Raw genomic sequence first — 27,245 nt, forward strand, 5'->3', positions numbered from 1 at the left:
CCCAGAATATGTATTAATACCCAAGGGAAGGGGAGGGCAAACAGCTGTGCATATCTCTCTATCAGTGTTATAGAGGACGAACAAGTTGAGTAACAGATTTATTTGGGTTTGGACCCCATTGGGAGTTGGGCATCTGAGTGTTAAAGGCAGGAACATTTCTGTAAACTGCTTTCAGTTAAGTCTGCAGCTTTTGGGGCAAGTAATTCAGACCCTGGGTCTGTGTTGGAGCAGATGGGCATGTCTGGCTTAACACGACAGGGTGCTGGGGTCCCGAGCTGGCAGGGAAAGCAGGGGCAGAAATAGTCTTGGCACGTCAGTTGGCAGCGCCCAAGGGGGAGGTTTCTGTGATCTAACCCGTCACACAGTATACCAGCCAGACATGCACAACTCCCTAGCAGAGACTCTCAGCAGACATTTTTTCAACAAACCACGAATGGGAGAGTCATGATTCCATTCTCAATGATCTCTGCAACCAAGGAGGAACACCATCCTGCAATCTCTTTGCCTCACCAGGGAACAGAAAACTCACTCTGTACTGCTCCAGAGTGGCTCTGGGCTGAGACTTGAAGGGCGACACCCTTCAAGTAACCCTGGACGGATCACTTCACATATGCCTTCCCTTTCATCCCACTGATACCACAAGTCCTGTGAAAAATCCATCATGACAGAGCTCAGGTAATCCTCATCGAGCCCAACTTGGCCCAAGGCAGTTCTGGTTCTTGGACCTCATGAAGCTTTCAACCTGTCTGCCCATCAACCTCCGACCATTTCTGGATTTGCTGATGCAACACAGCAGCACAATCATAGAATATCAGGGCTGGAAGGTCATCTAATCCAACCCCCTGCCCAAAGCAGGACCAATCCCCAACTAAATCATCCCAGCCAGGGCTTTGTTAAGCCTGACCGTAAAAACCTCTAAGAAGGTGATTCCACCACCTCCTTAGGTAACTCATTCCAGTGCTTCACCACCTTCCTAGTGAAAAAGTTTTGCTAATATCCAACCTAAACCTCCCCCACTGCAACTTGAGATCATTACTCTTTGTTCTGTCATCTGGTACCACTGAGAACAGTCTAGGTCCTTTTCTGCAGAACTGCTGCCTAGCCACGTGGTCCCTAGTCTGTAGCAGTGCATGGGATTCTTCCATCCTAAGTGCAGGACTCTGCACTTGTTCTTGTTGAACCTCATCAGATTTCTTTTGGCCCAATCCTCTAATTTGTCTAGGTCCCTCTGTATCCTATCCCTACCCTCCAGAGTATCTACCACTCCTCCCAGTTTAGTGTCATTTGCAAACTTGCTGAGGGTGCAATCCACGCCATCCTCCAGATCATCAATGAAGATACTGAACAAAACTGGCCCCAGGACCGACCCTTGGGGCACTCCGCTTGATACCGTTTGCCAACTAGACATGGAGCCAGTGATCACTACTCATTGAGCCCGATGATCTAGCCAGCTTTCTATCCACCTTTATAGTCCATTCATCCAGCCCATACTTCTTTAACTTGTTGTCAAGAATACTGTGGGGAGACTGTATCAAAAGCTTTGCTAAAGTCAACGACTAACAAGTCCACTGCTTTCCCCTCATCCACAGAGGCAGTTATCTTGTCATAGAAGGCAGTTAGGTTAGTCAAGAATGACTTGCCCTTGGTGAATCTTGCTAGCTGCAACTCCAAGTGTGATTTGGCCTTTCTGATTTCACTCCTGCATTCCTGAGCAATATTTTTATACTCCTCCCTGGTCATTTGTCCAATCTTCCACTTCTTGTAAGTTTCTTTTTTGTATTTAAGATCAGCAAGGATTTCACTATTAAGCCAAGCTGGTCACCTGCCATGTTTACTATTCTTTCTACACATCAGTATGGTTTGTTCCTGCAACCTTAATAAGGCTTCTTTAAAATACAGCCAGCTCTCCTGGACTCCTTTCCCCGTCATATTAGCCTCCCAGAGGATCCTGCCCATCAGTTCCCTGAGGGAGTCAAAGTCTGCTTTTCAATCAAGCATCCCAACCCAGTGCCACTACAACTCAAGACCTGGTATTTGGATAGACATCAGAGGTAGAGCGCACATGTTCAGTAGTGGTTCAATCCATCCTCAACCATAGCAGGAAGGATTCTACCAGGAAGTATTATTCAGCCAAATGGAAGCATTTCTTCTCTTGATCATGATAACACCAGTTATCTCCAGAATCTGCTGGGATCCCAGCTATCCTCAATTACCTACTCACCATTAAGACATTGGGTTTTTCTGTCAGTTCCCTACAGGCCCATTGGGCAGCAATCAGCACCTATCAAGGATCACACTATCTTCACTCATCCTACAACAACTAGATTCTTTAACGGACTTCTTAGATCTTTTCCACTGGCGGAGTAGCCAACATCTCCATGGGACCTCAACCTTGCTCTTTCACTTCTCATCAAACCTCCTTTCAAACCATTAGCCATCTGCTCTGTTTGATCTCTCAATGGAAGTTCCCTTTCTAGTTGCTATCTAATCAGCCAGAAGGCTGAATGACCTGGGAGTGCTCATAGCAGATGAGCTGTATACCATTTTTCATAAAGAGAATGTCTTTCTTTGCTTCCACCCAAAATTCACTCCTGAAGTAATTTGGGAGTTTCATACGAATCAACCTGTCCACTTACTAGTATTTTTTCCAAAACTGCATACCCCTGATGAGAGAGGAGACTTCACTCCTTAGAATCATAGAATATCAGGGTTGGAAGGGACCTCAGGAGGTCTAGTCCAACTCCCTGCTCAAAGCAGGACCAATCCCTAGACAGATTTTTGCCCCAGATCCCTAAGTGGCCCCCTCAAGGATTGAACTCACAAACCTGGGTTTAGCAGGCCAGTGCTCAAACCTTTGAGCTATCCCTCCCCTTAGATGTAAACTGGGCACAGGCCATTTATCTACAGAGAACAAAAGTAATTAGAAAGAAACCTAGACTTTATTTCCATAGCAGAGATTGAGAGATCAAGCTCTATGTGCGAAGAGATTCTAAATGGATCTCAGGCTGCATCATCTTGCTCATATCCCCCACCTTGCCCAGAGGCAGTGAAAGCCCACTTCACCAGAGTGTAAACAACCTCTGTGGTATCTTTGCAAGACATACCTTTACTAGATATACGGAGGGCAGCTAGCTGGAGCTCCTTACACAACTTCACAAGACACTAAGCTTTGGTCCAGTCTTCTAATACAGATACAGCTGTGGGGACAATGGTATTACAGACAGCCATAACATTTGCATCCTCACACACACTTCCTGTTGACTGCTGCTTACTAATCTCTCATATGGAATACACATAGGGACCATGATTCGAAGAAGAAATGGCGGTTACTTACCTGTAACTGGAAGTTCTTTGAGATGTGTGGTCCCAATCTGTATTCCTCTACCTGCCCCCCGCCCCTCTGCTGTGGATCATAGCCAGCTTCATAGTAAGGAAAGGAACTGGAGAGGCATCAGTCCATACTGGCCTTTATACTCTTTGTTTGGAGCATGAGGAGAACAATTGCACATGTGCAGACCTTTGGACACTGCTTTCTAAAAATTTCCAGACTCAGGTGTATGGTGTGCATAGAATACAGATAGGGACCACACATCTTAGAGAACCTGCATTTCATAGTCTGTAATTGGACCTGGAGGTGAGCAAGAAAGAGGTAAACTCCTTGAAGCTTTTTGGGCCTGTCTCTTACTGGAAGAAAGTTTTTTCTAGGAATTTGTTTAATTAGCATGAACACTTCTTTTAATAAAACAGACAATTGAAGACTTAAATACATAAGCTGTTGATCTCAAAGCATTTTGTATATGGAAAAGAATTGTAAATACCTCCTAAAATTCAGTAAAGGCAAAGGTGAGTTTGTAATAACCTAAAATTATAGTGAATTACAATGTTGTTACCCTTTTTTGCACCAATATTGAGGTCTGTGCCTTAGTGTGCAGAGCTGGGAGTGGAGCCAGCTGTGCAAGTTTCATCTGATGATAAGTTGTATTATACCTGCCTTGTTTGCTTACTCACTCATTTGCAGCAGGTCTCCCAAGCGTTATTGAGAATTAATCAGTCCAAGATTTTCCAAAATGGATGCCCTAAATATAGGCCCCCAGATCCATATTTAAAACCCTAAATAAATGGCCCGACTTTGAAAGTGCCAGCTGCCCAGCAGTTCCCATTGACTTCACTGGTTGGGGGGTGTAATTCTCGAAGAGTCTGGAGTCCTTCAGGCTCCATTCATCTGTGGCCCCTGAAATTCTGTTTGGTGTGGAGAGGAGGAGAGGGTGGCTCTAATCTGAGCCCGAAGGAGATATAACTTTCACACAGCTGTGTCTGTAGTCTCACGCGACAGATCAAATCTGTTATTTAGATTGTGAGCCCTTCAGGAAGGGACAATCCTTTCATAGCATCTGGAAAGTGCCTATTGCATTGTGGGCACTGCCAGAAACAAAATATATAATTTAATGTTACTAATTGTGCCTGTGAATATGGTTGATATCTGGGAACACCAGGAATAATCACAGGGCTGTTGTGGGGGATATGAGACCCTGGGCAACCCTGTGAGAATTATCCTCCTGAACACTGAAATTAAGGACCACATGTATGCATTTGTTTTATGTAATCCAAAGTTCATCGCTCAAGCGGTATGGAGTTCTAGGGTCCTTAGAAAACCTGGCCTGGCAGCTTTTTTGTTTCTTCTTATACTAGTACTGCTTCATGAAGGGGTTCCAAAAAGGGAACATTTTCACTCCTAAATGGTCAGTTCTTTGTAACATCCATCCAGCATTGTTTTGATGAGAGAATCAATAAAGCAAGTTAAGTTTGTTCTGCAGATAGGAGAACAGAATCACTCTTGGTGTGCTTGAGTTTTATGATTATGGAGTTTTGAATTCAATAAATGTTGTTAATTAGTATATGGAGTTATGAGATTTTGCTATATGTTTGTTACTGAAACATATTGAGAGTCCTGGAAAATGCCCACAGACTAGCTCCTTAGAGATACCAGAGGACTGTAAACCGAGGCCTTACATGTTCTCCAAACAGCACATATGCAGACAGTATAAGCAAGAAATTTGCAATACACTTCAAATCTCATGTATACCACAGACTGAGTGTCTGCACCCCAGCAGGAGGGTATTCCTTAAGGAGAGTAGGAGGGTATAAAATAAGAGACAATGGCTTCTTCATTACCTCTCCTTCCCCATCTCTCCTCATGGTAGCAAGAGCATTTGAAAGGTAGCATCATTGAACTGAGAGGGGTGGTCCCAATTGGAAGGAAAAAGCCTGTTTTATATACTTGGTTATGTTTAGGAATTAGATTGCAATGTTGTTTTATTTCCTTTTATAACCAATTCTGACTTTTATGCCTTTACCAGTTATAATCACTTAAAATCTATCTTTTTATAGTTAATAAACTGGTTTTAATATTTTATTTAAACCAGTGTGCTTTGACTGAAGTATTTGGGGGAATCTCTACTCAGGTTAACAAAGGCTGTTGCATATCCATTACCTTTTGATGGAGTGTCTCCCTGTATAGAGTTCACGAGTGGCTGGGAGAGCATTCATGTAACTTTGCTGGATGTGCCTTCATATGCTGATGGCTGTGTGAGAGAAAAGCCTGGAAGGGGCTGTCTTTCACTCACAGAGCAGCGTAAGAGGTGTCCTGAGCTAGAGAGTTACGGGGTCACAATGATTTCGCAGTTCAGATTGTACACTGGGGATGTCACACCTCCCTTCAGTGAAAAGCAGAACCATGGCAGAGCGTGACAGTACAGTTATGACTTTCATTCTGTTGCTTTTGTCAGCAGGATCCCTTAAGTGTCAGATGAGGGCTTTGACCCCAGCATCAGCAAGCATTGGAACAGGTCTCGCTGTACACAGGGCTGCCTTATGTTCAGATACATTGCCAAACAGGCACTTTGGGAGGGAGAGCATTCAGAGGTTTATGGAGGTAGAGGATAGAGGGCACTACACTACTTTTTCCACATAACTTTAACAAAGGATGTCTTGTGTTAGTGCCGATGTTTTAATCCCGATTGGTTTTGAAAGATGCTCCGGAAAGTGTTTTTAAAGTACAGGATTTGAGCCTTTTTTTTTTTTTCTTGGTCCCTTTATTATGGCTAAGGAAAATCTGAAAAGCTTTGTTTTGTTTCGAGGGTTTTTGGGGAAGGTAATATCTGGAATATCAACTCTGGTGTTTCATGGATTTCCTGGAGGACTTCTGGGACATCTCAAGAGATGTACATTGTGAATTCTCAAACCTTAATTGAACTTCTGGGGATGTTGAATCTTTAACAAAAGCATCTTTTCTCCCAAGTCTTCATTTGGAGTTTAAATTAAATAGGCCTTAACAAAAACAAACTAGAATTTTGGGCAGATGGACTAGAAGCCTTTTTCCTCTCAGTTGTTCAGCTTCCAGTTGCTTGGTTCTTATGATGTTGTTTCACTACTTCTCTAGTAACAATAGAGCCTTCCAGGACAGGTGAGATCTAAATATCTTATGTTTTAAAAAAGAAGCTTCTAGCTTAAAACAAAACCAAACGCAACATTAGTCTTCTCTATCCATCTTAAAGCAAAAAGAAGGTACAAGTGCATTGTTTTCCTTTGCAGGTCAGTTTTGTGAGGGAAGGGAAAGAGTGGCACTGGAATTCTCTGAAAGTAGCTTCTTTCACAGGCCTCCTACTCATACACTCTTCCCCTTATGACAATACGTTTCAATATATAATTGAGACAGTTCATACAAACCAATGGTATAGTAACTGACAGTTGGAGCATATAAACTGTAGAGGAGGAGGTGCTTTTTGAAGCAAGGGGTGTGGGTTTAAATAAAACAACTTCTCATTAGGCCCTTGGAAATGCACACAAGGGCCTTGTGGCCAAAGTGTTGCTCTATGGGAGTATTTCCACTTCCCATAGCGCCGTAAATTGTTCTCTGGAGGAATGTTATTCCTGTTGAAAGAATAGTGAGATCTCTGTGGCATGTCATCAGAATGTGACTGTATGTAAAGGTGGTCTGCAAATCAATCTGACAAAAATGCCATCAGGTGTTTGTGCTGAATGCCCTCATTCTCCAGGCTAAACAGAAGAGGGCATTCAGTACATAACCAGAACACTTACTATCTTTTTTTCATAGGTCCCATGATGTCCAGCCCCACTAGGGCTTCCGGCTCCCGCTCCGATGTAACGCCCCAGCATGTACCATGCTGGTGATGTCACATCACCCAGGGATCCTGCTGGAGCATGGAGCCGGCCTACAAGGGGTCAGGTAAGTGACTTTTTAAAAAGTACAGTGCACAGTTTTGCAAAGTTTTATTGTTTTTGGTTTGTTTGTTTTTTGTTTAATTTAAATTTCTTCTTAGGTCATGGGACCTAAACCGAAAGCTTTTCAGATGATTAATATTCTGAATACCCCCATTCTTGTAGCCTGGCTAATAGGGGCATTCAGTATATTTTATTGTTAAAGTTGATGCAACTTTGCCGAATTGATTTGCAGCTCACCTTTAACTTACACAAAGGTGCACATTTTTATAAAATATGTGTTTGCCATATCATGAACCACTTTATTCTGCTTTCTTTGTCTTACCACATGCTGTGATTTTTATTCCAAAATATTCCTGGTTTCTAAAACATTGATTTGGCTGCAGAAGCTTCTGACCTAGTATCATGAATAAGAACATAGCAATTGTCAGTCTGGATCAGACCAGTCAGTGATCCAGCTAGTCCAGTGTCTTTCTCTAGCAGTAGCTTTTACCAGATGGTTCTAAGGAAGGTGTGAGAAACTCTGCAGTGTAGGCAGTTCTGGCAAGTTTTTCCTAACCTTCTCAATTAGCAATTGACTCGTCCTGAAATGAGGTTTTAGATCCTTTCCAAAACTAATCTGTATGTTAAATATTTACTATAACAACTGTGGATATTCTTGTTACTGTAATAAATGTCTAATCTTTTTTAATTTTGTCAAGCTCTTGGCCTCCATAGTGTCCTTGGACGATGAGTTCCACAGGCTAATTGTCCATTGTGCTTAGAATCATAGAATATCAGGGTTGGAAGGGACCTCAGGAAGTCATCTAGTCCAACCTTGCTCAAAGCAGGACCAATCCCCAGACAGATTTTTGCCCCAAATCCCTAAATGGCCCCCTCGAGGATTGAACTCACAACCCTGGGTTTAGCAGGCCAATGCTCAAACCACTGAGCTATCCCTCCCCCTTCCTGTGATTAGTTTTGAATTTGCCACTTTTCAATTTCACTGATTGTTCTCTTGCTCAGGTATCATGAGAGAGGGTGAATAAAAGCTCCCAACCTTCCTCTCTAGATCACACATTATTTTGTTTACTTTTATTGTATCCTCCTATAGGGTAACAATCCTGGTCTTTGCAATCTCTTCATAGGAGACTTTATTCGGGCTCCAGTCAGTCTCATTACCCTTCTCTGCCCCCTCTAATTCTGCAGTATCCTTTGTGAGATACAATAATGCTATTTTCCTTATTATTCTTTATTCCATTCCATAAAACCTCTTGGGGTTTTTAGCCATTGCTGCACATTGAGCTGTCTACAGTGATACAGTGGGTTGATGTAGTTAATTTAGAACCTTTTAAGATGTATGAACAATTCATATTATTTTCTCCAATATGTGTGTATTGCATTTGTCAAAACGGAGTATGTACTGACATCATCTTGTCTTCACCAAACTATGCTGGGTACCTCTAAAAGTCCTAACGTTCCTTTGTTCTTGACTAAACTAAATAAGTTTGTCATGTGCAAATTTTGCCACTTTGATGCTTCCCCCTTTTTTCCAGATTGTTACCCGTGTTTAATATATTTATTAGTTATGCTACCTTGTGGCACCCATTATCAGCCTTTGCCAGGATGTAAACTGGCTATTTATTCTTATTCTGTTTTCCTTTTCTTAGACAGTTTTTGACCCATAAATGATATTTTGCCATTTTCATCATGACTATTTAGTTTCTTTAGTAGCTTTTGTGAGGGACTTTGCGAAAGGCCTTTTGAAAGTCTCAATGAATTGTTTGCCTGTATCCACTTGTTTATTGACTAATAGATTAGTGAGACTTGATTTTCCTTTGCAGGAACTTAGCTGATTATACCCTGTCATAGTGTGCTCTTCCTAGTGTCATATTCTATTTTTAAATTATCATTTAGACCAAATTACTAGGTACCAGAAGGAAGGTGTTCTGGCATTTAATTCCCCACATGATCCTTAGTGCCTTTTTAAAATATAGGCACAACACTTGGTACTGTCCAGTTCATGAAATTCTTTAGAAGGGACCATCACTGCAAAAACTCAAGAAGTGGCAAATGCTGATTCTTACAGCTCTATCAGCTGCCTTTAACATCATGGGATATAAGTATTGCTGACATGTCTGTGGTTCCTAGTAGGAGCAGGTGGAGCTGCTCCTGAGTGGCTCTACTCATTTATTCCAGCAGGTAGTTTTGGGCAGTTGTTTTTAAGGCTCTTTATTGCAAAGTACTGTAAAGTTACAGCTTGTTGCCCCTCTGGTATAGAAGTGTGCTGGGATGGTTATTAAAGTGATATGGGTTGCAGTGCTTTAGTTTGAGTATGATGCTTAGCTCTGTGTCCCCATTACTTCTGAACCTGCTTGTGCAGTTGAACAAAGGACCCAAGGTCTGTATGAGATTGAAGTCTGGAAGAGGGCTGGCCTTCTGAGGCTCAGTTTGGATAAGGCTGAGGTAAATGTTGATTTTCTTTGTGTGGGGGCGAGGGGGCAACCAGAAGGATTTGTCAAGGAATATATGCTGTTTGTTATGTGGCTAGATGAAGGAGATGGTGTGGTTAACTTTTTTCACAAGGGGCAAAACTTTTATCACACTAGAGACGTATTTTCCTAATGGTGCATTTTAACATAAACAGTATCTGTAGTCACCACAGCAGTATTCTGCGGGAGGCAAGGGAGACAGCAGTGATGAGCTGGGCTCTGGGCAAAGTGACAGGGATAGCAGTCAGCACAATCCTCAGTGCGTGGGAGGGGTCCATGAGAGAATCTCTCTGGTAAGGTGTGGTCCATAACATGGCAAAAGTTTGAGAACCCCTCTTGTCCTTCCCAAGTGTGAATCTTTTGTAGAACCCTTGCTAGAGTTAATTAGTATTGCTTCTGCCCACTGTGCTGTAGGGGTAGAACTCACCCATTTCTTTCTTTCAAACAGATATGAAGTTTGCAAGTCAAGTGAGGATGGCGCTGAGTGCATCACTCTTTCTGTATACTTCAGAGAAAAGAGAATAAGACAGTCCAGCACTTCTTCGGGGACTGTTCTTTGTGGGCAGCCACTGCTAATCTCTGTGCCCAAACACAAGCTCACTCTGGATCACTTGTACAATGTTGTTTTGGAACAGATTGGGTAAGTACAGGCATGGTAGTGCGGATGTTTATACAAAATTCTAGTAGTCGCTCATGCGGTTATACTGTAGTGAGTCTGTCTCAACCCCTCTGAGGGCAGGAGGCTGCCCAGTTTCTGGCCCAGAGCTCCACAGCTTTTCCCTGTTACCATGCTCCCTCTGATGGGCATGATTTCTGCAGTGGTTATTTCTTAATAACTAAGCTGTATGTAAACCCTTGTTTTCTCTGGCTGACAGGCCACCATTAGCCATTCAGAGTGAAGGGACTTGCATGATCACTTTATGATGATTAAGGCAACTCTCTACTCCAATTGATTGCTATAATCTCTCTGCTCTGATTGGCTCCTCTACTTTAATTTTCTAGTTGTTTTCTTTCAACAAGGATGTTGCCACAATGTCTGCCTCCTTCAGCTGAAGGCAAAAGACTTCATGAAAGAGAAGGGTAAAAAAAACAAAAATCAAAAGAAATGGGGCTGAGACTGAAAGACTTACCCCCACCTTCCTTCTTCCACACCCTCCCCAGAGGAAAAGAAGGAAGAAAAATAAGTGTGTGTGTGTGTGTGTGTGTGTGTACATACAGAGGCCCCCATTAAAATGTTCAGATATACTGGCAATTGGCGCATGTTATAATGATATTCCCTTTACTATCATCCATTGCAGAGATAAAACTGTAAAGGCTTTTGGGTGGGATTTTCAAAAACACTGTTAACCTGAGTTTGCTCCTGTTGAAGCCAGGGCTGCTGTACATGGTGATTTGTTTTGATTTGGTTTTGTGGCCACTTGTTCATTGTCTTTAATTGATGTACAGCAGTGGCTCTCAACCTTTCCAGATGACTGCACCCCTTTCAGGAGTCTGATTTGTCTTGTGTACCCCAAGGTACACCTCACTTAAAAACGACTTGTTTATAAAACCAGACATAAAAATACAAAAGTGTCACAGCACACTAGTACTGAAACATTGCTTACGTTTTCATTATTACCATATAATTATCAAATAACTCAATTGGAATATAAATACTGCACTTACATTTCAGTGTCTAGTATATAGAGCATTGTATTCAAGTCGTCTATGTGAAATTTTAGTTTGTACTGACTTCGCTACTGCTTTTTATGTAGTCTGTTGTAAAATTAGGCAAATATCTAGATGTACCCCCTGGAAGACCTCTGCGTACCCCCAGGGGCGCACACACCCCTGGTTGAGAACCACTGATGTAGGGGATCCAGGCATTCTGGCATTGGGGCACCAACATGAATGTCCTAACAAGAATACATTTTCTTTGTTTAGCCACTACATTAAATTTCCTCTGACAAAAGAATATTCTAGTGTATGCCTGGACAGTGGGATCTGCAATGGCTCCAGTCGTGGCTGCGAAGGTAAAATGTAATCATTTGGATTGGAGAAGCTTTGCTAGAAGGTCATTCAGACCTACCTCTATCAGCCTTTAATTTTCTGCTTTATTGCTTTATTGTTGTGGATTGTGGACTTTAATGGAATGTTTGGTTCTACACTGTGATTGAATCACATTATTGGAGAGGGCTTCTTATCTGCATGTGTGATGACAGTGGCCCACAAAATCTCAAACTCCTCTGGTTTACACAGTGCAGTATGTCAAATTTGTGTATTTGAAGAACCAGGTGTAGTGCATTAGTCTTCTGCTACACTAGTAGTCTCCTGTCCCTGATCTCTATCAAATGTTCTAATGGCATTAGAGCAGGTGGCTGAGCAGCAGGAGGAAAAGGGAGGGGTCTTGTGAGGGCACTGTGGTGTAATCAAGTGAGAGGGTGCCCAGAGCTCTGCAGTCTAAAGCTACAGGGGCTCATGCCTGGGCAGAGCCCTGCAGCCTGTTGCACATTTGCACTTCTGTGGAGACGCTGCAACAAGAGGATCCTGCTGTGCTGCCATGAGAGTAACCGTGGGAACAGGGGATATGGAAGAACTTAAAACAAGACACATGCTGCCTTGCTTTAGAGAAAGGGAGCTACCTCCATTGGACCTACCCATCTCTCTCTGCTGAAAGGACAGACCCCACTGAACACCTGCCACTCCTCTGTTGGGACATTGCTGGAGCATACTATCAGCTGTGCTAACTGGCATGACTTGTAGCCCAGTGTCCACCTAGTGTTCTTCACAGGAACAAAATACCTGTTTTGTCCTTACCTTCAGGACCCTTCACAAATTAGCCCCTCTGTCCCCTTCAGTGCACTAATGATCCCACTCTTGATCACGGCTTTCCCTCTTCTCCAACCAGCATCTATTGTTCTTTCTTCCACGCAACTTTTCCCCAAAGAACAGATTCATGGGGACTGATGTGGTCTGAATTATGTGTCAGGCAGAGAATTAGCCCCAGCATTTTGAATGGATTTGAAAGGGGATGGGGCTGTGGAAGTTGCAATGACCTACCTGTGAGATTTTCAATCATTGGCAACTTTCAAATCTAGATTGGATGTTTTTCTAAAGTTCTGCTCTAGTTCAAAGAGGAATTAATTCAGGGAAGTCCCCGTGCCTATGTAATACAGGAGGTAAGAGACTATGTGATCACAATGGTCCCCTTTAGAGTCTTGGAATCTGAGATGATAAAACCCAGGTTGTATTACCTAGATCCCTTAACAGGAAAAAAACGCCTTTCAGGTGCAACTGATTAGCAAATGCAAATTTCTTCTTTAAAGTGTGAATCTACTGTTTTTAGTTAGTTTGTTGTAAAGCAGCTTCTGCCACATCTTTACTGGCATTTGTGTGTCATGTAAGCAGTGTGCCTCTTGTAATGAGCTCACACAGCATGGTTCTCAGTGAGGTACTTGTGTCTCTGTAAAGGCTACAGAGCATGCAATATTGTACTTGTTTTAATTTTCGCCAGTTGAAGAGATGGAACATCAGGATGGAGATGAGGAGGGCAGGGAAAAGGCCTCAGAAACAGATTCCTGCCAGTCAGAGGGCTGTGCACATGATTTGCTGGGGAAGGAAGGGCAGCATCACAAGAAGCATCTGTTCGCCTTTAGCCTTGTGAATTCCTATGGGACTTCTGAGATAAACTCAATTACAACAGAGGGGAAACTTCTAAAACTGAACTGTAAGTATCCTCTGTAACTCTTAGCTCTCCCTTCAGTAGCATGCTGACAGCAACCCTGACTCATTTTTCTGTCCTACAGCCTATGCCACCCTTGCTATTGACTTGGATCCAGACACTCGGAAGCTGCTGTTTGATGAACAAGAGTCACAGGTCAGTAGTTTGCTTCTTTAAAGGTTGTTGATGTGATCTCTAGTTGGAGCTAAGCAAATGCAGAGATGCTGATACAGAATGAAAGATCAGCCCCCCTCCTAGGAATCAGAGAGTTCAGTATGGAAGGGGAAAATGTATCCGTTTGCCTGAAAACTTCTAATAATAAGGTCTACAGATCCATTCCAGTGGGCCCTCTGCCTACTTCTGCCAAAGGAGGCAGAACCAGAGTTGTCAGTCCCTGGCAGTGGGATTTGCCCCAGCCCTGAAAACCTAGCCAGTTTGAGAACTTGCTCAGCAAAGGATAGTTGAATGGTCAGTAGACTAGTTCAGAATTCACTTCCAGAACACTTGAAAGATATTACAGTTATGTTCTGCAGAGCTTAACAGGAACTTCAAAATTTCTTAGTGACTTAAATCTTGAATTGGGGTCCCAGTTTGTAATTAAGAATGATCTGCTTTGTGTCTGGTCTGGATCTATGGACCTTACTGCTGAGAGAAAGGAAATTTTCAGGTAAGCATGGGGAAATGTTTCTACTTTCTCATGCTAGGGTCCGCAGACCTGTTAAAGTGAGATTTTGATTGCAGTGTGCATGTAGGGAGGGAGAAAACTGACACAAACCTACCCTCATTTACAACAGACAGGCATGTACATATGCAGTCGCATGCTGCCCCTGCAGTTTAATCACATTTCGGATCCAAGAGTATCCTGGGAGGCAATACAGGTAAACGCCAGTTCTTCAAGTGATTGCAAATGCCCATTCCACTGTAGGTGTTTGTGTGCTCCAATGTACAGGTGTAGGAGAGTTTCAGCTGTTAGTGTTACCTGTTGGGGCGACCTGAGCACCTACACTATGCAGGCATAAAGAGATGAACTGCCCTGACCCCCTTTAGTTCCTTCCTACCTCTTGTGACAGTTGTTGGAGCTCCCTGGTCTTGCTTCTGCAAGTCTCTACTCAGTACCTGTAAATAGTACCCCTCTATAGTCAGTACAGAAAAGAATTGTTTTTGTTACTTTGTGTGGTTCTGGCACCCAGTTTGGGTACCAGCCCCAGTACCGAAGATATGCTATGCTCTTTGGGTTTCAAGCCCTGACACTCTAGCAGCAAGGCAATGCCTAATAGTGACCCTCACCCCAGCTGCCTTAAGTTCATGTGAGTGACAGGTATCTGTAAGGGCATTAAGCCTCATTCTAAAAATAAGATAGGGCAGCCAGCTTAAAATGTCTCCTGATGGAACTGGCACTGTGTCCTTCATCTGAGCCATCTGCCTCAGTCTGGGTACCGAGCACCTTAGTGTTGGTCAGGAGCAACTCACCACTGGGCAACCGGTACCAAAAGACAGATCAGCATCGCTAGTAACAGAGGCATCAGAAATTGGAGTTGATACGAGGCATGTCGACAGATGTAAAGAGGATGAGTTCTTCTAAAGACTTGGGAGGGCATTCAAAGAGGAAGCACTCACTAAAGCATACCTCTAAACAGGGAAGTTTGTTGACGTCAGAGCTCAGTGCAGGCCTGTTGAGACCGACTCCTGAAGCACCTTAGTCGGCATCTCCTTGCACCACAGTGTATCTTCCTGGTACTGTCTACCCCTAAGGCATTTGAGGCTATGAGAGGGTTGTTAAATCTCTGTGTCGCCATCACCAGCAATTCAAAAGCCTCTACAGGCCCCCAAGCTACTGCCTCCAGTGCCTTCACCCCTGCACCAAGCAGTTCCATCTGATTGTGCCATCAGGGTACCAGTTAGGGCTGTACCCTTCAAGGAAAAACCACAGATGATCTCCCCAGCTCCCCTTTCTTCAGATTCTGAGCCTTCTTCACTGCTACCAATGGGTACAGCCATGACCACAAGAAGAGGTTTCTTCCTCATCAGACTCTGAAGTGGGATCCTATGTATCGTAGCTGGTTCCATCAGGAGGGATGTGTCGCTGCCCAGTGTGGTTTCTGCCTCAGTACCAGCAAGATGCTTATAGGAGGGACCTCAGGACTATGCATAGTTGGGGACTGGGTCCTTACTGGTGGACCTTTTGGAACCTGTGGGGCTTCCTGCCCAATCAGTAGCATCCCTGCAGCTACCTCAGCTGGCTTCATCTACTGATGTCAGGAGCATCGATACTGCTGTGGCATATCAGGGTGCAATCCAGACCAGGGAGTGGCTGTGTCACCCCTGCCCTGTAACCTGAGGTGCCTTTGCAATGCCTTGCTGTAACCTCCAATGTGGACTGCTTTAAAATAGCCACCAGTCTGCCGGTCACTCCCAGATGCTTGTGGGAACTGCAGCCTGCCAGCCACACCTGGGCTCTCAACAGCCTTGATTATTACTGCATGGTGACCCCAACACACTTCCAATCCCAAACTTTCCCCAGAAATGTATGTTCTGCAGTGTCCAGCCCTCCCCGACAAAGTCCAGAAATACTGTTTGTTATTCCCTTAAGGGTATAATGTACACCAGCTTATCTGATAAGACACTTCAGTTTACACAGTGCATTAGATGAAACAATAAAACAAATTTATTAACTAGAAAGAGAGCGATTTTAAGTGAGTACAAGTAATGAGGGATAAAAGTCAGAAATAGTTTATAAAAAATGATAGCAAAGATAACGCTTTCTACTGCTTACTTAAACTCTATTAGATTCAAAGCAAAGTTTCTCATCATACGGTTCCAGCTGCATTACTGACCAAACTCCTTAGGTCAGGAGCCCTTTCTCCCAATGTCCAGTGGCTGTTTTTCTTTGTCGTCTTCAGTGCAATGCCAGAGACAGACTGGGAGAGAGAGAGGTGTCTTGGGATTTGCCCCTCTTTTATTTATTTATTATATATATATGAATGTATGTATGTATGTTTTATTCCCTCTTTGAAAAGTACAGTATTTCCAGCTGAGAACCAGGAGACTGGCAGTCTGCTGGAGGAAGGAGACTCCATTCTTTCTCTTTGCTAAGATGCAGATCTTTTTCCCTGCCCCCTTTTCTGGCCAAAGAATGACCACTTTGTAGGTAATGGCCCATCCACTTTGTTGACACCTGGCTGCAGTGTCCGCTTGCCCTTGGTCTTTGAGACACTGGTTTAACCACTCCCCAGACTTACCTGGCAAACATACTTCAGTCATGATTTCAGCTTAGGTTCATAACTTTACCTATAATGTTGCTACGTGCACTTTACCATGCTGTTTTATGGTATCACACTTTACCAAGCTGGCTGTATTTTAAAGAAGCCTTATTGAGGGCGCAGGAACAAACAATCCCGATGTGCAGAAAAAATAGCAAATATGGCAGACTTAACACTGAAATCTTCGGTGAGCTTAAACACAAAAAGGAAGCTTACAATAAGTGGAAACTTGGATAGATGACTAAGGAGGAGTATAAAAATATTGCTCGGGCTTGCAGGGGTATAATCAGGAAGGCCAAAACACAACTGGAGTTGCAGCTAGCAAGGGATGTGAAGAGTAACAAGAAGGGTTTCTACAAGTATGTTAGCAACAAGAAAAAGGTCAAGAAAAGTGTGGGACCCGTAATGAATAGGGGAGACAGCCTTGTGATAGATGATGTGGAAAAAGCTGAAGTGCTCAATGCTTTTTTTGCCTCGGTCTTCACAGACAAGGTCAGCTCCCACACTGCTGTCCTGGGCAAAACAGAATGGGCAGGAGGCAAGTAGTCCTCAGTGGTGAAAACAGGTTAAGGACTATTTAGAAAAGCTGGACATGCACAAGTCCATGGGTCTGGATCTAATGCATCTGAAGGTGCTGAGGGAATTGGCTGATGTGACTGTAGAGCCATTGGTCATTATCTTTGAAAACTCGTGGCGATCGGGGGAAGTCCCGCACGATTGGAAAAAGGCAAATATAGTGCCCATCTTTAAAAAAGGGAAGAAGGAGAACATAGGAACTACAGAAAAATCATGGAGCAGGTTCTCAAGGAAACCATTTGGAGGGGAGAGGAAGGTGATCAGGAACAGTCAGCATAGATTCACCAAGGGCAAGTCATGCCTGACCAACCTGATTGCCTTCTATGATGAGAGAACTGGCTCTGTGGATATGGGGAAAGCAGTGAACGTAATATATCTTGACATTAGCAAAGCTTTTGATACGGTCTTCCACAGTATTCTTGCGAGCAAGTTAAAGAAGTATGGATTGGATGAATGGACTATAAAGTGGATAGAAAGCTGGCTAGATTGTCAGGCTCAACGGGTAGTGATCAACGGCTCGATGTCTAATTGGCAGCCGGTATCAAGCAGAGTACCCCCGGGGTCGGTTCTGGGGCCGGTTTTGTTAAACATCTTCATTAATGATCTGGATGATGGGATGGATTGTACCCTCAGCAAGTTCGCAGATGACAGTAAGCTCGGGGGAGAGGTAGATTTGCTGGAGGGTAGGGATAGGGTCCAGAGTGACCTAGACAAATTGGAGGATTGGGCCAAAATAAATCTGATGAGGTTAGAAAGGAAGAATCCCGTACACAGCCAGTCAATCCCCAGCCTGTAGCGAAGCAGCAGTTCTGCAGAAAAAGACCTGGGGATTACAGTGGATGAGAAGCTGGATATGAGTCAGCAATATGCCCTTTTTGCCAAGAAGGCTAACAGCATATTGGGCTGCATTAGTGGGAGCATTGCCGGCAGATTGAGGGAAGTGATTATTCCCCTCTATTCGGCACTTGTGAGGCGATATCTGGAGTATTGTGTCCAATTTTGGGCCCCCCACTACAGAAAGGATGTGGGCAAATTGGAGAGAGTCCAGCGGAGGGCAATGAAAATTATCAGGGGGCTGGGGCACATGACTTACGAGGAGAGGCTGAGGGAAGTGGGCTTGTTTAATCTGCAGAAGAGAAGAGTGAGGGGGGGATTTGATAGCAGCCTTCAGCTACCTGAAGGGGGGTTCCAAAGAGGATGGAGCTTGGCTGTTTTCAGTGGTTGCAGATGACAGAGCAAGGAGCAATGGTCTCAAGTTGCAGTGGGGGAGGTCTAGGTTGGATATTAGGAAACACTGTTTCACTGGAATGGGTTACCTAGGGAGGTGGTGGAATCTCCATCCTTAGAGGTTTTTAAGGCCCAGCTTGACAAGGTCCTGGCTGGAATGATTTAGTTGGGTTTGGTCCTGCTTTGAGCAGGGGGTTGGATTAGATAACCTTCCGAGGTCTCTTCCAACCCTAATCTTCTATGATTCTATGATATTACTGATCAGCAAGTTATGAGTTTTCAAATGATGAGCGTACCTTATACAAAGATTATTACAAGAGGGTGTGAACATGGGTGTATTCTATCACACCAATCAATAGCTTCCCTGTAGCTACCTCAGCTGGCTCCATCTACTGGCATCAAGAACTTTGAACATTGACTGAACAGATTTTAACTATATATAGACAATAGATTTCCAAGAGAGTCCGCACCTCTATTTGAAATTTTTTAGGGGTCCACAAATGACTGTTGAAAACCACTGCTCTGGCAGACCTTGGCTTCCCTGCTCTGACTGCAAAAAGAGTGAAGTACTATGTACCCACCCAGGGGTTCAAGGACCTATATAACCATCCCCCTCCAGGCTCCCTTTAGTGGTACCAGCCACTGAAAAAGAAAGATGAGGGCGCCAGGCACCAACTCTATAAAGGAGAGGACAAGAAGCTGGATTTATTTGCATGGAAGCTTTATTCCACAGGTGGATTACAGATTTGTATTGCAAACCAGCAAGCTTTACTGGGGTGTTACAATTTCACCCTTTGGACACTGTTTTGAAGCTCAGTTACAAGCTCCCAGATGAGAGGAAACCAGAGTTCCAGTCCTTAGTAAAGGAGGGTGTAGCGGGGCACTCACCGCGCTCCAGCCCTGAAAGGGTTAAAAGCCAGCCCCTGGAGAGGGCTGGGGCTGAGAGCCAATAAGAATAGGCTGATTGGGAAGGCAGCCACAGCTGGGGCCACGTCCAATTGGGCCACAGGTGACCCTATAAAAGGGCTGTGAAGCAGGGGCTGAGTCAGGCTCTCTCTAGCTCTTGAGAGAGAAGGACCTGGCTGCCTGGGAAAGAAGGGTACTTGGGACAGAGCGGTGCTGGGGAAAGGAAGGAGGAGCTGGGGAGCTCCAACCTGGCAACTCCCCAGGCTTCAGGCCTTGGTGAAGACCTAAAGCAGGTATTAGGGTTGCAAAGGTGCAGCCCGGGGTTAGGAGAGGCAGCAGGTCCACCCCGCCACCCACCCCCTGCCAGTGATGAGCAGTTTACAGACTCCAGTCTGCCCCAGGGAAAGGGGGCTAGATGATGACTGGCAGTAGCCACTGAGGCAAGGTGGGAATAGAGGGTTGGGGTTCTCCTGGGAGGGGAGACCTAGAGGTGGGGACTGCCAGGGGGCAAGAACCCCAGGATAGGAGGCACCCGGGGTCTGGGAGAGATGTGGGGGCCAATGGCAGGCGAGACACTGGCCAGTAGGGGCGCTCCGTACACTGGAGAGCTAATTCCCAGGACGACAGCAGGAGGTGCCGCGCCGGTGAGTCGCACTTTGCTACAGAGGGCAAGTTGGTCACCAGAACAGCTCTGCGCATGGGTGTTGATACAGCAGATTCTGCAGCATGGCCTCTATTACAATGAGGCACTTGTCCTGATTACACTCTTCTGGCCTCCCCCCAAAGGTGCAACAGACAGTTCAGGACTTACCTTTGAAGGGCTGTCGCTCTTCTCAGAAAAGACAGACGAAACTCTGCATAGTCTCAAAGCAGCCCTGAAATCCCTGGATGTTTACACTCCAGCACTGAAGCGGAATGTATTCTGCTCTCATCAGTCCCAGTGTTTTCAGTGGTTTGCTCCTCGAGCCCAAGACCTCCCAAGGAGAAGGACCAGAGGTTACAAACAATGACCATTGCTGGCCTCTGCTCTGCAGCTGCTTGTTCATCAAGGCAGGCAGCATCTTCCAAGAGCTCTTTTTGACGGGCAGGTCGAGAGCAGAATACCAGTTCTGAGTGTCATCTTTTTCTTTTTCAGTTTTTGCAAACTGCCTGTCCAATTCCTTCTTGCTTGGCCCCACATCACAGCAGATCGGTGGGTTCTAAGCATGATGGAAATGGGATACATGCTCCATTTTATTTCTACCCCTCTCATAAGACAGTATTACACAATCACCTCTCTCCTTGCAGGAGCTATAGTGGAAGTCCTTCCTTTATTCAGGAGAAAGGGGTTTTACTCCCAATACCCCTCTGAGCCTGTAAGCAAAAAGGGATCTCCAGGCCTATTTTAGATTTAAGGCGGGTAAACAAATTCATGAAAAATTCAAAATTCCAGATGGTCATTCAAACTTGCACTATTCCTCCACTGGAGCTGGGGGACTGGTATGCTGCTCTCGACTTAAAGGATGCCCAATTTCCCCTGGAAATTCATCAGAGCCACAGAATGTTTAGGAGATACCCTGTCAGTGGCCGCCATTCTCAGTTCACAGTTCTCCCCTTCAATCTCTTGGCTGCCCCATGTGTTCTTACAAAGTGCTTGAGGCAGTAGCAGCATTCTTTCAGAAGGTAGTCATGCAAGTAAGGGAATACATGGAGCCCTGGCTGATAATTGGTTGATCCAGGTCACAGATGGTGCCCAGCATTTGCATAATCCAATCTACCTTCAACACACTAGACCTCCTGATCAACTCAGACAAGTCAGTCTTGTCTCCAGTCCAGAAAGTAGAATTTATTGGAGAGGACCTGGCTTTACCACCATAGGCAAAGCTTCTTACAATGTGAAGCCTCATTCTGGACATAAGGCTTATCCGTTTACCACGGGGAAAAGTTGTTTAAGGCTTCAGGGGAATGTGGCAGTGTACACTTACACAGTGCAGTACACCAAACTGTGTCTTGGACGCCCTCAGGGCTGGGTAGCAGAGGTGTATCCTCCAAGAAGGCACCACATAGACGTTAATCTGTGTACCAAGCGGATAGACCCGATCAATGTCCACAATGGAGTTCCTTTTGTCCCAACTTGACAATCTCTTACCCTAGTCACGGATGCCTCAGATCCAGGTGGGGGTTCACTCGGGATTCCTGCAGATACGTCTGTGGTCTCCTCAAGATCTGTCTACAGATAAACATCAGGGGGCTACAGGCTATCTGTTTAGCTTGAATGGCGTACCTTCCTCACATAAGGGGCAGGGAAGTATTGGTGCTGATGGACAATATGTTCTCCTTGTTTTATGTAAACAAGTAGGGAGGAGCCTGCTCCTGTCAGAAAGCAATCCTGCTTTGGGACTTCTGCATCAGCAACTCTATTCTTCTGAAAGTGGCCGCCCACCTAGGGGCTCAGAGTACGCTGGCAGATCACCTGAACAGGTTGTTTATCAATCACAAGTGGTCCCTTCACCCAGATGTAGCAAGGTCCATTCTGCAGCTCTGGGAAACTCACCAAGTGGATCAGTTTGCAAGAGAGGACAACACAAAATGTTACCAGTTCTGCTCCAGAGCAGGACACAGCCCAGGTTAATTGATGGATGTTTTTCTTCAGCAGTGGTCAGAGGATCTGCTGTACGCTTCCCGCCCCCCTTCCCCCATCCCTCTTCTGCTCAGAGTTCTGTGCAAGTTCAAAGACAACGAGGCCAGTCTTATACTGATCGCCCTGGAATGGCCCTATCAGCACAGGTTTTCATAGCTCTTGGACCTCTGAATCAGTCTCCCACTATTACTTACACTTCACACAGGCCTAGTTTCACTCATTCATGGCCTCTCCTCCACCGCAACTTTTAGGCCCTTCACCTGACAGCCTGGGGTCTTCATGGCTAACAGCAGAGGAGTCCAGCTCCAGAGAGGTGCAGGAGGTACTGCTGAATAGTAGAAAAACATCAGTAAGGACAACTTACCTTGCTAAGTGGAAGAGCTTTTCCACCTGGTTGAGGCTGAAAGCGGTCTCATCTATTCTTGCTTCTATTCAGCATATGCTGGACTATCTTTTGTATCTGAAACATCAGTGATTGGCAATTTGCCAGGTGTACCCTATTCAAGCTGCTATATTGGCTTTTCAACCCTGAGGGCCATACGATTTTTAAAGGATTTAGACAGATTGTTTCCACGTGTACAGAGTCCTATTTCACCGTGGCACTTGAATTCAGTCTTAACAAAGCTGATGGGTCCCCCCTTCAAACTGCTAGTGATTCGCTTTCTGTTGCACTTTTAATTTTTAGTAGCCATACATCGGCCAGGAGAGCAGGGGAGCTGAGAGCGTTAATATCAGATCATTCCTATACGTTTTTTTATGTGGCTAATGTCTGCCTTCGTCTCCATCCAAATTTTCTTACGAGAGTGTTCTCCACTTTTCATATTAACCAAGCAATTTTCTTGCTGACTTTCCCAAAGCCTCACATTAATAAGGGAGAGGAGAGACTGCACACTCTAGACCTTAGAAGAGCATTAGCATTTTATCTGGAATGGGCTGAATCTTTCAGGTCTTCATTTCAATTGTTTGTTGCATTTGTGCACAGAATGAAGGGCAGTGAGATTTCCATGCAAAGTATTTCATAATGGATACCAGTTGCATTCACCTGGGTTACCAGTTGGGTAACATGAAGCCACCAGAGACAGAATTGGGTCATCCTCTGTGGCATTTTTGGCTCACATGCCCATATTAGACATTTGTAAAGCAGCAATCAGGTCATCATGTCACTTGTTTGCCTCTCACTATACAATCTCTCAACACTCTAGAGATGCTAAATTTGGACAAGTGGTCCTCCAATCCCTGTTCAAATAGACTCCGCACCCACCTCCACATGGGACTGCTTGTGAGTCACCGGCAGTGGAATGGACATGTGCAATCACTTGAAAAAGAAAAAAACAGTTACTAAACTTACCATAGTTGTGATACTTTTCGCCACAGCATTGCACTGTCGTTCATGTTTGAATAGTTATCTGTGATGATCCTTTAATTGCCTCTGAGCCTGTTTTCCCTGCCAGCTCAGGTCTCCAGAACCCTGCCTTGTTAAGCCAGGCATGCTAGCCTGTTGCAACACAGACTCAGGTCTGGTCCACGCCCCCAAAGCTGCAGACTTTAACCAAAAACTGCTCAGCAAGTCACCTATCTCCAGCACCCCGATACCCAGCTCACAATGGGATCCAAATCCCAAATAAATCCATTTTACTCTATATAAAGCTTATACAGGTTAAACTCATAAATTGTCTGCCCTCTATAACACTGATAGAGCTGCACAGCTGTTTGCTCTTCCAGGTATTAATCACTTACTCTGGGTTTATTAATAAACAAAAGTGATTTTATTAAGAATAAAAAGTAGAATTTAAGTGGTTTCACATAATAACAGACAGAATAAAGTAAGTCACCAAGCAAAAATAAAGCAAAACCACGCAAGTCTGAGCCTAATACATTAAGCAACTGATTACAGGTAAAATCTCAGCCTCAGAGATGTTCCAGTAAGCTTCTTTCACAGACTAGACTCCTTCCTAGTCTGGGCCCAATCCTTTCCCCGGTACAGTCTTTGTTAGCTCCAGCAGACATCTTAGGTAGAAACTAGAGGTGTTCTCATGACTGGCAGCCCCCTTTGTTTTGTTCCACCCCCTTTTATATCTTTGACACAAGGTGGGAATCTTTTGTCTCTCCGAGTCCCCACTCCTCCTTCTAAATGGTTAAGCACCAGGTTTAAGATGGATTCCAGTATCCTGTGAGATCCCAGCCTCCATTCTTCCAGGGCTGGCCTGCATGCACCCAGAAAGGTTTGCAAGTAAACAGATCATTTATAACGAGTTGTCCTAGTCAATGGGAGCCATCAAGCTTCCAAACCACCATTAATGGCCCACACCTTGCATAATTACAATAGGACCTTAGAGTTATACTTCACATTTCTAGCTTCAGATACAAGATGTATTCAGTAGATTATAAGCTTTGTAATGATACCTTACAAGAGACCTTTTGCATAAAGCATATTCCAGTTACATCATATTCACACTTATAAGCATATTTCCATAAAACATATGGAGTGCAATGTCACACTCTGTGTGGGGCCTGGGTAGTCTTATCTATAATTATGGGTTACTTTAACCAGTTACCCACCCAAAGTGAGGTTTACACCTACTTTACAATGTGAGAATTCAGCCCCTAAGGTCAACTACAGCAGCAATAGAAGTGGGACTTTACAGTGTACAGAAGAGTCGACATAGTGCTCTGTCTCTAATAATTACTTTTACTAATCAACCAAACAACAATACGCGCTGCAGTCTGGTGAAGGAGAAAGAGGCCAACACAGAACTCACAGCATTTGCATTACTCACACCATGCCTTGTGGGAAAACCCAAAGTGTTAGCCCTCATTCTCATCATCCTTACCACCAGTGGTCGTCATCCTGGTGTCTCCCCCTGCAAGGCATGCAGGCAGGGATACAGCTTGGATAATGGGTTAATGCCGACACCCCACTGAAATTCATATTTATTTATCAACAGAGAGTCCTGTGGCACCTTTAAGGCTAACAGATGTATTGGAGCATAAGCTTTCGTGGGTGAATACCCACTTCGTCAGACGCATGTCATGCGTATGCCTGACAAAGTGGGTATTCACCCACAAAAGCTTATGCTCCAATATATCTGTTAATCTTAAAGGTGACACACGTGTGGCGTCTTAAAGGTGTTGCTTTTTACAGATCCAGACTAACACGGCTACCCCTCTGATATTTATTTATGAAGGTTTTAACTCCTTTTCCTTATTTGAACTTCCACAACCCTCTACTTTCCAGGTGCCCTGTTTTTCATAGGCTAACTTGTTAATGAGTGTAAGGGGAACTCATATTTACCTCACCTTATCAACATAGTAACAGGCAGTTATCTTAAGGAAGTCTCTAATATTTCACCCTCCCTCCCAAACATAGACTAGGCTCAGCAAATTTATTATTAATTTACTTATGCTAACTTATCTTTGTATTATAGTTAACTTATCCTGAGGCCTAAAATAAGCTGTAGGACTAAGTCATAGGCCTTGGCCAAGCTACATGTCTTAAAGGCCTGAGGCCTGTAGGCCCTATGTTAAAACATTAACATTCACCTCTATATCCTAAATACACCTGATACCTTTATCCTTGGCTATACCTGTCTTTGTTCCTAAACATGTGCCCTTGCATTTGGCTGTATTAAAGCATGTATTGTTGGATTCCACCTGACTCACCAGGAGTTCTGAACACTTTATATGTGACTTGTCCTCATGATTATTTACCACTCCACCAATTTTTGTATCATGTGCATACTTTATCAGCAGTGATTTTACTCTCATTCTTGATAAAAATACTAAATAACACTTAGTCAAGAACTAATCTCCGCATAACCCCACTAGAAATTAATTTCCCAGTAGTTAATTCCTTATTAACAGCACACTTTGAGATCTGTCAGACAGATTGTAATCCATTTAACACAGGCCATATTGATTTTGTATAACATTAGTTTTTTATTCTGAATGTCATACAATGTAAGTTGAACTCCTTACAAAGTCTGAGAATATTAGGTCAGCACAGTTACCTTTTTCAACCAGACTTGGAATCTTGTCAAAGAGCAATATCAAGTTTGACAATACCTGTTGTCCAGGATACCATGTTGATTGGTATTAATTTATATTTCTGTTCTTTAACTCTATCGATAGGACTGTCAGCCATTTCACTGTTTTGCCTAGGATCAGTGTCAGGTTAACTGACCTAGAGTTACCAACATCATTTCAGCTACCCTTTTTAAATACTGGCAAAACTCTGGGTTTGTTCTAACCCTCTGGAACTTCCTCAGCTTTCCAAAACTTGTTAAACAATAACTAAGCTCCTCTCCCAACCCCTTTTAAAATTTTTCTGTACAAGTTATCCAGACAAAATGTTTAACTTTAATAGTAGATACTGTTTAGCATTCTCCTTGGCAACTGTCATGTGATATTGATATATTGTTCAGACTGGATCCAAATACAGAACAGAAATATTTCTTAAACACATCTTTTTCTGCTTCATTATTGACAATATCTCCCTCTAGTAATGGACCTAGAGTGCTAGACCATTGCTAGGATTGCTTTTGTTCCTGATATATTTATAAATGCCTTAACCTTACTGGCTATAGATATTTTGTTGATTATACCTTTAGGTTCAGTTATTAATTGCTTGTATTTCTTAACCTCTTATTTATATTATTGCTATTCAGCTCCTTTTCCCCATTTATGTACTGATTTTTAGTTTGTTTTATTGCTGCTTTCATGTTACTCTTAACCAAGATAAGGCAGGTGAGGTGGTATCTTTTATTGGACTAATGTTATCTCACCCTTCTTGTCTCTCTAGTATCCTGGGATCAACAAGACTACAATAACAGTCTTAACCAAGTTGACTTGTTATTCAAACAGCCCTTTTCTCTGATATGGAATTGTAACTTTTTGGGAAGCAAGTGAAATGTTCTTAAACAATCTCCAACTTTCATTCGTAATTCTCTATTTACATTTTTCCTCCCAGTCAATTGAGCAAATTAATTTTGGCTTTGAGAAATTGGCCACTTGAAAGCTGCATATATGTATGTAACTGGTTGAGTGTATTCTGTTTGCTCAACACAGATGTAACCAGCTCTCAATCACTTATACCTGGACAGCCACTACTTTTTTAGGTCAGTGATTAAATTATTTCTGTCAGAATGAGATTTCCTATAGAGTCACACTCTGGGAGCAATATTTCCTGTGTTACAAATGTTAGAAACTCCAAAGATGTTTCACCAGTGTATGTCCCCTGCTGTAATGCA

At 43.8% G+C, this 27,245-nt stretch overlaps 1 protein-coding gene across 4 annotated transcripts in view; it reads left to right on the forward strand.

The window, feature by feature from the left end:
* Positions 1 to 27,245, forward strand: part of USP4 (ubiquitin specific peptidase 4) — a 149,660-nt gene that overhangs the window by 114,066 nt on the left and 8,349 nt on the right. For 3 of the 4 annotated variants that reach the window (XM_034777089.1, XM_034777090.1, XM_034777091.1), the window contains 4 exons: positions 10,159 to 10,350; positions 11,634 to 11,722; positions 13,204 to 13,416; positions 13,496 to 13,566. In XM_034777089.1, the coding sequence (XP_034632980.1) occupies positions 10,159 to 10,350; positions 11,634 to 11,722; positions 13,204 to 13,416; positions 13,496 to 13,566 (565 nt within the window). Of the gene's footprint in view, positions 1 to 7,114; positions 7,247 to 10,158; positions 10,351 to 11,633; positions 11,723 to 13,203; positions 13,417 to 13,495; positions 13,567 to 27,245 lie in introns of those variants that run through there. The other variant, XR_004646594.1, reaches the window with a different exon arrangement.

The sequence above is a fragment of the Trachemys scripta genome, chromosome 7 (genome assembly GCF_013100865.1).
Source record: "Trachemys scripta elegans isolate TJP31775 chromosome 7, CAS_Tse_1.0, whole genome shotgun sequence".
NCBI classification, from domain to species: Eukaryota; Metazoa; Chordata; order Testudines; family Emydidae; genus Trachemys; species Trachemys scripta.